Source organism: Ailuropoda melanoleuca, chromosome 5 (genome assembly GCF_002007445.2).
Source record: "Ailuropoda melanoleuca isolate Jingjing chromosome 5, ASM200744v2, whole genome shotgun sequence".
Taxonomy (NCBI): Eukaryota; Metazoa; Chordata; class Mammalia; order Carnivora; family Ursidae; genus Ailuropoda; species Ailuropoda melanoleuca.
Window position 1 is genome coordinate 23255713 of NC_048222.1, and position 14030 is coordinate 23269742.

Genomic DNA, 14030 nt, shown 5'->3' on the forward strand with positions numbered 1-14030 from the left:
TGAGAAGAAATAAAGGTTGAGACTGTATCCCACAGCGTACGTTTTTGTTTTAGTACGTTTTTAAGGACGAAAGTCCTGTGGGAAAAATCACCAGTAATATCAACAGCCTCCCTCTTAGCAGGAACATTTGAAACATTATTAAAATCTCCTATAACTAGGTGAAAGTGGGTAGAATCTCATTTCTCATCTCCAGTTGAGCTGATTGGGCCACATGCTGTCAATCTTTTAAGAGAAAGCTAAGTGAGTCAGCCAGCAAAATCTAGTTTATTTGGGGGTAGCAAAAGAACTGCAACTCAGGACAAGCAAACTATGGCAAACCATAGGCAAATCCACAGAACAAAGGAGGAAAGTATCCATTTATAGAGAAAAGGAAGAATTTGGAGGGGTTGTTTTGAACAAAAGTTCATTGGAGGAAGAGGAGTTTGAAGTGGTGGCAGCTGCTCATTGGTTGCAGGCATTGGAAGTGGCGGTGGCCTTTCACTGGCTGCAGGTAGTGCAGCTTCCTACCACCAGGGGAGATTCTTCCCTTCTCTTCTGGATTTTGCAAGATGTGACAGGTGCCATGAGCATGAGAACTGCCCCCTCCTGGCCTCCTGGCTCCAATTTTGTGTTAGGTTTCCTTAACACATTTTCACATTTCCCCCTTTTGATAGAGATCTTTCTTCAAAAACATTGCCGATCAAGAATTGGATCGTTTATTCCTTATTAGGATCGTTTTTGTCCCTTGATGTTAGGAAGGACCCTTTCTGGGTGTCATGTCCTACGCCGGAGGGAAAGTACACAGGTTGGAAAACACTGAGGCCACATTTGGATAACAAGCAAGGGTGGGGAGGGAGAGCTTCCAGGCATTTCCCGCCTAAAGTCTGCATCTCATCAAGGTTTAAGTGCTAGGGATATCTTGAAGCATTGAGTCAGCATTACCTTATTGGGTACATTGTTTTTACAAAGGTTCAACAGGCAACAGGCACAAAGCTTTAAAAATGTTTATACAAAATAAAACGAGGAGCAGAATAAAGACTCCAGCTTGTATTATAGTCCTAAACCAGCTAGAGATCAAAGGACCATAAATCTTCAGGTGGAACTTTTTGTGGCCAATGTGCTTGTTCCCAAATATTATGTAATTGGGTTTTTACTTCTCTGGAGGAATTTATCCTTGTGAATAGGTACAATTCGTTGCATTGGGAGTTATGACAGGGAGAAGTCAAAGGAAGGTACAGGAAAACCTGGTTGTTGAGGTTTGACTCGGTGAGAAATATTTGGAGGGGAGCAAATATAATTAGGGGTCACATTGGAGATGAAAGGAAAATTTGCTATTGGGAAGGCTAAAGGGTCACATCTGTCACAGCTGGATCAAGGTTTCCAATGACAGGTCCAACAGTCAGAAAGGCTTCTTCCTTTTGCGATGGATTGGGAAGTGCAAGCAAGGGCATTGTCTCTCCAGGATAGAGAAGGAGAAAACAAGGTGAGAAAAAGCAGAAAGGAGAGAATATACAGGCCTGATCCTGTATCTTGGGAAAACTGTCTGCTTCAGTTCCTAGAAATCTTTAATTTGAGCTTCCCAGTGGTGTTCAGGTCCAGTCAGGGTTTGGGGCTTTCTTTAGATGAGACACGTTGATCCAGGAGTCAACTCCTTACAGTGTGGTGACACAAGGACTGGTTAGTAACACTTGATAAGGGCCTTTCCAGCATGGTTGAAGGGAATCTTTTTGGAGATGTCCTTTCCAATTAGCAAAATTCTTAGGTTACAGAGTGTGGTCTTTGATGTCTTTGTCTCCCAGAAGTGTGCTGTGAAAAGGCCGCTCTGCTAAAGTATGATTATTTTCAAGGGATGTAATTAGACCCTCATAACAGTAATGTGTATCTCCTTTATTATGTGCAGGTCAGAAGAGGGAGAAGCTGGATGCCTGAGACACCCTGTAGTTTTCTCAAAGGATGAGGGTTTATGAGTTCTAAGGGGATGGATCTGAGATTTAGAAGGGCCAATGGGCAATACTTTTGGTCAAGGTATTTGGAGGGTTTCCATAAATTTTTCCAATTGAGTTCAGTTCCTTTGACTAGCCTTGGGACTGAGGATAATAAACACAGTGAAAATGTTATCCAGCTGCCCAAATGGCACAGACTTGCCATAATATCTGACCAATAGAATGCGTTCTTCAGTTGCTATGGAGCTCAAGAAGAATTGCCCAGGGTAGGGATGGTTTTATTCCAATAGGATTTTACCTACTGAAGAAGGATAGTAGTTTGTCTACATGGAAAGGCTTTGGCCAAGTGGGAAAATATACAAATTATTACCAGGACATATTTGATTCCATGAGGTGGGGGTAGCTGATACAGTCCATATGCTGAAATTTGGATGGCACTTTAGGTAAAGTGCCCAGAGACAGTGTCCATGTGTTTGCCTGGATTCTATTTTAGGCAGGTAGAGAAAGCAAAGTAGGTGCTTTTTGCAGTCTTGTTGATATTTCTCCACCAATATTGATTTACAAACATCATTTTAGCTATAGACCAATGGTTTCATGCATGTACAGTGGTCAATAGTGGGAACTTTAAAATTTCTGGTAGGACCAGGTTTATATTTGGTCCAAACCAGAGGTTTTTCTTCTGATCCTTCTTACCATACTAACAACCGTTTGATTGCCAATATTGTTTTATTGTTGGGTGTCTGTAGTCAATTTCTCCAAATTATCATCTGGAAGTGAGTTTCTTTGGACCATGAGAGAGATTTGACTTCTAGACCATTTAAGGGTAGCATTCTTAAATGGAAATGTCAGTGAGATAATTTCCTTTAGCTTCCAGAAAGTCAAGCTTATAATGCCCCAGGGTTTTAATAATAGCCAAAGCGGCAGGTAAGTGTACGGCATCCAGTAATTCCTGAATGTAAGGGCTGCTTTTAATTTTATCTCCACTCGGAGTAAGGAAAGCATATTGTTCCCCTAACATTCCAAAATTGGGAGCCACTCTAAAGGCAAATATACTGTTGGAGTAAATGTTGACAGTTTCACGTTTGGCTAGAATATGGGCCCGTGTGTGCTTATAGACCCTTGTTGGGCTGACGTAGCCAAAGGCAAGGGTGCTACTCCGCTTGCTTCAAAAGGAGTTAATATTGACTATCCGCCACAATATTTACCATTTTCATCTTTCAACTAAGAACGCTCAGTGAACAATGAAAAGTCATTGTTATCCAAAGGAGTTTCCTTTAAGTCATCACAGGGCTTAGAAGGGGATCTGTCAGTATTAAGAAGTTGTGGGTGGTTTCATTGGTGGAGGAGGGAAGACAAGTAGCAGGGTTAAGGTTATTGCAGCAAACAGAAGGAATATAAGGGGCAGTTCACAGCAGAATTTCACAGGAAGTGAGATGGTTTTATCGAAAGATGCTGAGTGTGATGAGAGGGAGAGGACCTTTGGCAACACAGAAGGGGTTAAAGGGGATACCGAGACTATTTCCTCAGCAGCCTTTACAAAAAAGGCAGTAAGTAGCAGGTAGAGCTCTGAGGCATGGGTGGGGGTATCCCCAGGTTGTGGGATCTAGTTGTTGCGGGATCCTATTGGTTGGTGATAATCCCCATAATTTTGGTTGAGTATCCCAAAGGCATTCCCTTCTTTTTTGTATTCAAGAAGGAAGAAAGGGAGCTGTTAATTTAGATGTTCAAGGGCAAGGGGCTTTATTAAACTTTCTTTTAACATTGTAAAGTCATGTTATCTGGATCTTCCTAATGATAGGAAGTTTAATAGTTTTTAACAAGGTATATGAAGGTGGGGCCACGAGGAGAATTTTGGGATACAGTTGTAGTAATAGTCTGCCAATTCAAGAAAACCTCGCAGTTGACATTTGGTTTGGGGCTTTGGGAAGTTCGGGATGCCATGAGAACTGTCTAGATCCAAATGCAGTCTTTGCTCTGAGATTAGATGTCCTACATATTGAACTTGCATTTGAACAAATTGTAATATTTCCTTAGAGATGTTATATCCCTTTTTGGCTAGGAGTTTTAGCACTTGGATGCTATCTTCTTGTGGGGAGGCTTGGAAAGAGGAGCAAAGAAGTAAATCATCCAAATGTTGTATTAAAGTGGAGCCTCCAGGGAACTTGATATCTGGGCCAGCCTTTAATGTTTGTGAGTTTTCTATGAAACCCTGGCATGACTGTCTCATAGCATTGCTGTCCTTTCCAAGTAAAAGCAAGAAGATATTGACTACCTTTATCTACTGGGATACTAAAGAAAGCACTACATAAATTGATCATGAAAAAAAATTTGCTCTCAGTAGTGTTGGAGGTAAATAAAGTGTGAGGTTGGGAACAATAGAATGGTGGAGGATGACAGTATTGTTCATGGCTTGGAAATCCTGGACAAACAATTTGGTTTCTTCACAGGTAAAACAGGAATGCCACAGGGATTGATACAGGGGATCTGCTGAGGCCCTAATGGGGCCTTGGCCCTTATTGTTTTGTTATTGGCTTAATGCCTTGAAGGCCCTCTTTATTTATGGGTATTGATTAATTATGGGGAGAGGTTGTGGGGGATCTATTTGGATCTTAATAGGAGGTGCACTACAGAATCTGACAATATCAGTTGAGGATTTACCCAGAAGGAAGGTGGTTGCTGATCCAATGGGGACAAATGGTTAGCGTCCTTGGAATTAGCTTTGGGGACCGTCAGAGACACAGCAAATACAAGATGTTGAGGGTCATGCGATTTACCTAGTGGGCTATTTTGGTTTCTGCTGTGAAATGCTAGAATTATTTCCCCTTTTCAGGAGAAAGAACTTCTGGCATGATATTTTTCTAGGAAATCTTGGCTCAATAAATCAACAGGAGTGGAGGAACTAAGGAGAAAAGGGTGGGCACCTCTTAGAGGGCCTAAGCAGAAGGAGATCGTTAGACATAGGCACCTGTTGAGGTTTATCAGAGACCTTCGCTCTTTGAATGTTCAGGACTCTGAGGCAGGGGCTGTTTACTGGAAGGGGGTTGAGCACTGGAGTGAAGCTTCAGTGTCAATCAGGACAGAGAGAGATTCATTTCCAGTTGGAGACTGGTTTCTTCAGGTGCATTCCCAGTACAGAGAAGGAAAGAGGAGAGTGTCCTTTGATAGAGGAGAGGAGGAAGTGGCAAGGGTTGTTTTGAGCAAAATTTCATTGGCGGGAAATGAGAGTTCATAGTGGTGGTGGCTTCTTACTGGCTGTAGGTGATGGAAGTGGAGGGTCCTCTTATTGGCTGCAGATGAGGGCAGTTGCCAGGTTGAGAGGAAAGCCTCCTTCTAACTGCGGGACTAAGCAAGCTGCAATGAGTGCCATGTGCCTGACCGCCCTCCCGGCATGGCTTCCTGTCTCCAATTTTGAGTTAGGTTTCCTTAACCCATTTCACAACGCTCTTTAAGGTCTCTCCAAATTCAAAATGGATTTTATGATTTAGTGAAGTTTTCAAATTCTTTGTCTTGTTTTGAACCTTGAGAATATTATGGGTTTTTTTTGAGAATATGTTGTGTGGTTGAAAATAGAAAACTTAGGTATCTAGCCTACTGGATTGTGAGGCAAGTATCTAGCCTACTGGATTGTGAGGCAAACTCCTTCCATTACCTTAATTTCTTTCTAAAACCTCATTTAAATTTGTGATGTTAAATCTAGGGTGATTTTTCAGATACCTTCCTGTTCTGCCATAAACCAAGATGGAAAATAAATAGCTGATTTCCACAAAACAACAACAAAGGCTACATTTTGCTTTGTTTTGCCTTTGTTTATTGAAATAGCAATCTCTTGCCTTTAAGAATAAGGACGTCGTTCCCACCTGAATCAGCAAATGCAGCTGCCTGTTGAAGCGGGGAGGCAGTCTCACCGCCCAAGCTGCCCAAGACCGTGAATTTGGAAAGGAACCCGAGCGGCATGTTTCACAAACCCACCCCCACCTCACCGGTACTGCCTCCGAGCTGTGCAGCGGTGTTCGAGAAGACACAGTAGAATTCTGAAGCCCTCAGGGACGACTCCTATCTTCTCCTTGTAGCAAGGGGCAAATCCGAAACTGTTGATAAAATCTCAAAGAGAGCACCTTCCGTGTTGACAGGACCTAATGTGTTGGAGCAAAACCCTTACCTGCTGGAGGGGAGACCTAAATAAAGACTACCAACCAAACACGCAGTACTTCCCATGATCTGCCACGAAGACATTATCACTCAGGCCTGCCTTAGGTAAATCATCCCCCCAAACAGATAGCAACAGGCAAGATCCTTGGAGAAGCACAGAGCAGCCGTTTCTTGCCAGCGTGGAAAGCTTCAGAGCGTGCTCTCTCGCTGTGCCAAGCTTTATTCTCGATTCTGCGGCGTCAGAGATCTTGAGAGCTAGAGGTACGGTGGAGTCACGGATCTGATGTCTGACTTAATCACCGTTAGAAAGACTGGGGAGGATATAATAAAGGGCACGCTACGGCACCCCTTCTGGAAACGTTATACAGCTGGTGGAGATGCTCAGTAAATATTGCCCAGCATCAGCCCCCACCCCCACTTTCTAATCAATCAGTGTTTGTCTGCCGAATGCCGAGTGAGATGCTAGAGCTATCAAGATACACAGGCAGAGTCGGGCATGAAAACAAATAATGCCAGCACAGTATGGTAAATACGGTGATGACGCATCATCAGTAAAGGTGGAAGAAAGACTGACTCCGCTTTTGGTAGAAGGATGTGGGACTAGAGCGTTTCAAGGAAGAATTCACAAAGGGACCTTCTTGAGGTAGGGTCCTGAATAATGAGTAAGAATTTCATACATTTTCTGAAAGTACGATCCCTGGAACACTTACAATAGAACCATTTCCAAAGCTTGTGAAAAATGTTCTTGGGCTCCAGCCCAGACCTACTGATTAAGAACCTCTGGGGCTGTCAGCCAACTTCAGATGGCTGTCCCAAGGTCTAAGGTGGGCAAAAGCATTGCTGATAGAAACTGTCCTACCCTCTCTTTACTCATCAGTCACTGCTTTCTTCTTGAGTGTCAAGGCACACTTTCCAATTCCTACTAATAATTAACTTTCAGGAACAGCATGGATAATATTAAAAGCTTTTATTCCAGGGGCGCCTGGGTGGCACAGCGGTTAAGCGTCTGCCTTAGGCTCAGGGCGTGATCCCGGCGTTATGGGATCGAGCCCCACATCAGGCTCCTCTGCTATGAGCCTGCTTCTTCCTCTCCCACTCCCCCTGCTTGTGTTCCCTCTCTCGCTGGCTGTCTCTATCTCTGTTGAATAAATAAAATCTTTAAAAAAAAAAGCTTTTATTCCAATATTAAAAATTACATGGCCATGAACCTACTCTCGTGGCCAGGTGCACTCATATTCTTTTCATGGTCACTGAGGCAGAACTGAATTTCATAGCTGGGAGTCCACAGTCACCTTTCAGAACAGACTGCGCTGGAATGCACCTAGAGGTTCCTGCCATGCCAGACGTTGACCCTCAAGTTATTGGATCTTATGAGGGTCCTGAGGGTGGTTAGGTCAGGAGTTGGGTGGGAGGGATCAGGACATCTGCTATTTACCAACCAGAATAGAAATCTTTCCCTATTTTAATAACTGCTACCGTACCACGGTACCAGCTGAATATTCTCCTGTATGTACGTAATAAAACAAAAGAATGAGAAAAGATCACGAAGATTCCAGTAAGGTGTTCAGCATGCTCTCCATCAATTGAGGCTTTAAGTATATCTTAGGAGTGAAAGCCAGACAACTAAATGGTATCAGAGGTTATGTACTATCTGCGTACTTTAAAATTTTTGTTTAGAAAGAACTGGGCTAAATAAAATTACTTTTTGTTCCTTTTAAGCGGTTGCTAGTCACCTTTGTACAGCAACCAAGTTATAGCACTTATATTAATAATCCTAACTTTACTCTTCGCATTTTGGAACTGATCATAATATATTTCTGATTCTCTAGAGTTTACCATTGGCACAGTTTCCCTGTACCTGTCTTAGCTCAGGTTGTTGTAACAAAATACCATAGACTGGGTGGTTTACACAATAATTTCTTTCTCACGGTTCTGGAGGCTGGAAGTCTGAGATCAGGGTCCCAAGCATGGTCTGGTTCTGATGAGAACCCTTTTCCTGTCTTGCAGACAGTTGCATTATCTCTGTATCCTCCCATGGCAGAGAGACATAAAGACACTGATTTCACCATAAAGACTCTACCCTCATGACATCCTCTACACCTAATTACCACTTAAAGGCCCCACCTTCTAATACTATCATGTTGGAAGTTAGGGCTTCAGTATATGAATTTTGGCGGGACACACACTTTCAGCCCATAGCAGAAACTTTACACCTTAATGTTGCTTTTCTCTGAGATCTGAGTTTGGTAGAGACCCCAGAGATCAGTGGAAAATTTTAGGTACATGATATCAGGTCTTGCATACCCTTCTGAGTCCTTGCTAGGGCTCCTTGGGCCAGTGTCAAAATTCTGGACATTCTTCAAAGCTCGCTAATATTCTCTACAGTTCTGGACTTCCACTGACCACTTCCCCCAAGGGCAGCTGACATCCAGACCAGCTGAGCGTTTTTGCTCCTCTCTGCTTTCTCCACAAGACTCCCTCTGAGCTTAACCAAGTGTGACAATGGCTCTTTGTGGATGGAGGCCAGATTCAAATAAATACAAGCGGCCATGACAGATATTTCATGAAATATTTCTTCGCACCAAGTCATTATGGATGTTATCTGGGTCAGGGCTTCCCACATTTTAATAGGCGTGGGAACCACCTGGCGAATGGTTCAAGTGCAGATTCTGATTGGATAAGTGGAGGGCAGGGCTGAGACTCTCCACTTGCAACCAGCTCCCAGGTTGCTGCTGTCCAGGGACCAAGTTTGAGTAGAAGGGACTAGACAACGAAGGGTTTGGGGGTAGTCATGACTGATTATTTCTATCTACTGAGTTTGGATTACATATTCCAAATGCAGAGACTTTTTAAGAGATTTGCAGCTTCTCATTGCCTTTCAGAGATAACTTTTTAAAGATACTTTGTAGTGTGCTTGCAAAATTTGCCATGCAGGGCAAGATATGGAAAGGCAAACCATGAGGAGGTTAGATATTCTGCTCAGTGAATCTAAGTTCAAATCTCTGAACCTCCCTAACAAGCCGTGGGACCACACATCACCTCACCTGAGGAAACACTGAGCTCCCCGGGAGTCTCTGCCAACAGACGCTGCTTCCACCAGCCAGCCTGTGGGGAGAGGCTGGACTAGAACGCTGATTGCTTACTCAGAGCAGGAGACAGGAGATGGAGTGATAAAAGTGAACCTAAAATAAAAATTAAAAAGCACACTGAGAACACTATGTGAAACGAATGCTTGTAAAACTGTCTGCGGCAGGAAGAAATAGAAGAGTTTTATTAGGTGATGAAAAAACACTGTATACTTCATGTGAAAACATTCCAAGGTTGGGTCTTGAGTAGTATAAAAGAGAAATCTTACTAAGTAAGACTCGTTTTAATCAAATGAACATCAAGGAGCTTTAATCCCATTTACACTTGCATTTGTATTGGTTATTCTCTCCTCTGTCTCTGTCTCTGTCTCTGTCTCTGTCTCTCTCTCTCTCTCACACACACACACACACACACACACACACACACACACGCTGTTGTACTTTCTTGGTAATCTTGCCACACAGTTTTTGAAGCGCTCAGGTGCTTGCTTTTCTGGTGGCAGAATCCCAAGAAGGCAGAGCACGCCACCATTTATGGTTCTCAGATATACTTTTGTGTAAAGGGCTATAAATAATTCTACACCCTGTGAAGTGGTGTTTCTCCACTTACCCTGAGTCCTCTCCTCTTCTGCTCACCTCCATTTTCGGGGAGGAATTAAATCACTTTCAATTAACTAAGCTTTGACCAGGAAGCCAGGCAGAGGATTTCAGGTGTGGTTGGAAATGCCGGCTTTTTTATTGGCTTGCCCTCCTTGGATGTCCCTGAGCTCACTTTTGGAGGGGAGGCTTTGTGGTCTCTGGAGCAGTCTGCCTGAGTCTCACTTCCACACATGTGTCCCTGGGTGGCCGGCAAGGAAGAGGCAGTGGTTTGCTGGATAATGCATCCTGGAGAGGATCAAAGACCCTTGCTGGTGGGTGAGAGGAACTCGGGATTAGGAGAGACACCACGTCTCCAGTGTTATTACTATCATTCAGAACTGTGGCACGGCAGCCTGGGTGGTAAGGATTCAAGGAAAAAAACAAAACAACAAAACAACCCAGAGTGGGAGGAGCTGAGCAGACAGAAGCAGTGGCTCCCAACCTTTATAGTACCTTGGAGTTATTTGTGTGCATGTGTGTGTATGTGTGTGTGTGTGTGGTTGTGCGGTGGGGGGAGGGGAGGATATTAGAAAAAATAATAGTGTGCTGCCTCACCCCCTCTTTAGGGATGGAACCCATGCATCAAATATTTTCAAATCCCCCCCCGCCAAGTTTTGACCTTGTTAGAACAAAGGAGGATTTGGGCCTGCAAGGTGGGGGATAACATGTTTGGCCAACCAAAGTCATGTGGGTAGTTCGAGTGGGAGAAATGAGCAGTTATGAGTCAGAGGGCTCAGCATTTTCTGTGTGGGGAGGACAGGAGAGTTGATGATGAGAAGGAAATAGAAAAATATGAATCTGTAAAATGTATTGGGTAAGCTTATCCATCAGGCATAAGATAAGGAAAAAAACACAATCTATATGATCAAAGTACCTGGTGTGACTAAATATTTAGGTGAAGATTCTGAACTTGTTCTAACTGCTTCTTCTAAAATCAACAAAGGCAGGCTGGATAAACGAATGGAGGCAAGCCAATGTTTTTAATGACAGAGCTCTCATCCACAGCCTGGCCTGGCCCCTGGGGTGGTGGGCAGATATTAGGGGTCTGCTACCCCCTGACCAGGCTTCATACACCGCCTCAGGACTGAACATATGGCCGGCACGGGCTTGGCCATAGCAAGGCGGTTATTGGAATAAGAAAACCTGAAAGTGTATTTAAATTAAGAAAAGTCTAATCAATAAGGAATAACCTGATACAGTGCATTTGACCAGTGCTGTTCTCTAGTCAAGCTTTTCCTGCTACAGGAGATGGTTAAATGTGGTCGCATGCTCTTTTTTTTTTTTTTTTTCTAATAGTTCTGCTCAATACATTTTAAAATCAAATAAAAGTAAAATTACCATGTATCTTCACCTGACAGATGGTCCAGTTAGACTTTCCTGAACCAGCCTTTAATTTCAGGCTTTTTTTTTTTTTTTTAAGATTTTATTTATTTATTTGACACAGAGAGAGACAGCCAGAGAGAGAGGGAACACAAGCAGAGGGAGTGGGAGAGGAAGAAGCAGGCTCCCAGCGGAGGAGCCCAATGTGAGGCTCGATCCCAGGACCCTGGGATCACGCAGTGAGCCAAAGGTAGATGCTTAATGACTGAGCCACCCAGGAGTCCCTCAGGCCTTTTTTTGGATATATATCCTTGAGGAATTCTATTTTCTTGCTTTCTGAATGAAGCACTATCCATGTAACAGTGGATGCATCGAAGGCTTTAATTTTCCTGGCAGGGTTATTTTCTCAGGTGACTGTTTGGTTATCCTTGATGTTCTCAGCAGCACAGGGAAGGTCTGCTTACTGAGTCCTGAGGCCAAGACGAGCACTTTCCCTTCCTGGATCTGGTCAGTTGGATCCTGTCCTGCCTTATTCCACACCAGTCCCCATGGACCATGAAACAGGTTATGGTTTGTGAACATTCTTTTTATCACCCGGGGACTTCAGGGAGTCTCACTTAATAAGCATGAATCTGAGTGTGCCCTGAAGATGAAAAGAAATAGATTCACTTTACAAATGATTTCTAAAATTATCTTCTATCCTCAAATAAGGAAATGTAGTTTTTTTTTTTTTAAGATTTTATTTATTTATTTGGCAAAGACAGCCAGCGAGAGAGGGAACACAAGCAGGGGGAGTGGGAGAGGAAGAAGCAGGCTCATAGCAGATGAGCCTGATGTGGGGCTCGATCCCAGAATGCCGGGATCACGCCCTGAGCCGAAGGTAGATGCTTAAACGCTGTGCCGCACAGGCGCCCCGGAAATGTAGTTTTGGTGTTCTGAAAATTCCTCTTTTTGTATTTCTTTTAGGCTCTATTTTTTTTCTCTCTCCCATGATGAGCCCAATCAAAGTTTAACAAAGTCATTATAAATTGTTATCATTTTGCTTTTGTATTTCTAGGCATCAGGTTAAAATTACCAGAAAATATTCCTCTTGGCATCTCCATGGCAGTGATATGACAAGCCCTCAGCTCAGTTAGTTAGTCATGTTCCATTGTGATGGTAAGAAAACAGTTTTCTTTTGCAACCATAATCTCCAAATGCAAGAGTGCAGATATCACTCACTATCAGTTAAGTGATGCAAAGGATATGAGCATTGGTGATAGGGATACATTTTGGATGGTGCTTCGGGAGTCAGACTTTTCAATGACACAGCCTGATTAAAGAATATTGTTAATTCCCGTGTGATTTCACTCATATGTGGAACATAAGGAATAGTGCGCCCCACAGGCGAAGGGAAGAAAAACTGATTGGGAAGAAATCAAAGAGGGAGACAAACCATGAGAGACTCTGGCCTCCAGGAAACAAACTGGGGGTTACAGAAGGAAGGAGAGTGGGGGGGTGGGATAAGCAGGTGATGGGTATTAAGGAGGGTCCGTGATGTGATGAGCACTGGGTGTTATACGCAACTAATGAATCGTTGAACACTGCATCAAAAACTAATATGTTGGCTAACTGAACATAAAAAAAGTTAAAAAAAGAAAATAAATAAAAAATAAATAAATACATATATACTCTTAAAAAAAAAAAAAAAAGAATGCTGTCAGAATGAGGGCGCCAGTCCTGCAAGCACTTCTTTCCTTTACTGCACATGGGTTCACCAAGCATATTCAGCATGCGGTGCTGGGGAAACAATGGTGAAGAGAAGGGTCCATATCCCAGTGGGGGGACAGGCATGTCAAGTGACTGTACAACACCCAGAAGATTATCACAGCATTGTGGGCGTCCAGAGGACGCAGTAGCTCTTTTCCTTTCTGTCCTTTGAAAGTTTAAATCCACTTTAGAATGGGTTTTTAAAGCTGATTTTTATTGAAAGGAAATGAAGAGGGATGAGGCAGTCATTCGACAGAATGAATTTTCCTTTTGGTTGTTCCACCACGTTGAGGAGTAGAGTTACAGTGTTGTACGGGGACAGGCTGTGGTCCGAGGTGGGAGTGCGCTCTGCACTAGGTTGGGGGGCACACGCTTCCGGATGGTTGTTGCCTTCCTGCTCAGCTCTTGTTTCTGTGGCAGTCAGTGGAACTGCATGGAGACAAGAGGAGAAAGTGCATACAATTGGTCTAAATTGTCAAAATTGTCATTAAGCAATGAATCTCGACCTCTTAAAAGCACTTTGAAAGAAACGAGCTGATTGTTCAAATTATGTACTTGTTCTTGAACCTGCTCATTAGAATGATTCTTCTCTAAAGCACATATTTCAGAAAATCGGAAGGTAAGAAATGGTGTTATTTGGAAGAACGGTCTCTAAATTATTTTGATTTTGTACTGCTATCAGTAAAATGCATTTAAGCAAATCCCAATATGTTTATTCAGAAATTATGCACATGGATAAGCAATACACGTATATTTATTTTTGCAAATAGATTTAGTATATTACAGATACTTGTAAATTATATATCTTCCAATTTTATTAATACATATTTTAAAACATATATAAAATATAAATTTTAAAAGAATGGAAAACAAATAGAAATGAGTTCTTTTTTTTTTTTAATGATTTTTTATTATATTATGTTAGTCACCATACAGTACATCCCCGGTTTCCGATGTAAAGTTCGATGATTCATTAGTTGCATATAACACCCAGTGCACCATGCAATACGTGCCCTCCTTACTACCCATTGCCGGTCTGTGGGGAAATGGGATAGAAATGAGTTCTAACATTTCCATTACACAACCTGAAGACTACTTTGAACTCCGGCTACATACACCCCACTTGGGACACCAGTCTAGAAAACTCTACAGAGTAGAGAAAACA

General features: G+C 42.8%; 1 protein-coding gene across 1 annotated transcript in view; it reads left to right on the top strand.

Annotated features, from left to right (window-relative positions):
• The window catches only part of MYLK4 (myosin light chain kinase family member 4), an 84831-nt gene that overhangs the window by 45896 nt on the left and 24905 nt on the right, over positions 1–14030 (top strand). The window contains exon 2 of the mRNA XM_034660150.1: positions 3485–3499. Within this exon, the coding sequence (XP_034516041.1) occupies positions 3485–3499 (15 nt within the window). The remainder of the gene's footprint in view (positions 1–3484; positions 3500–14030) is intronic.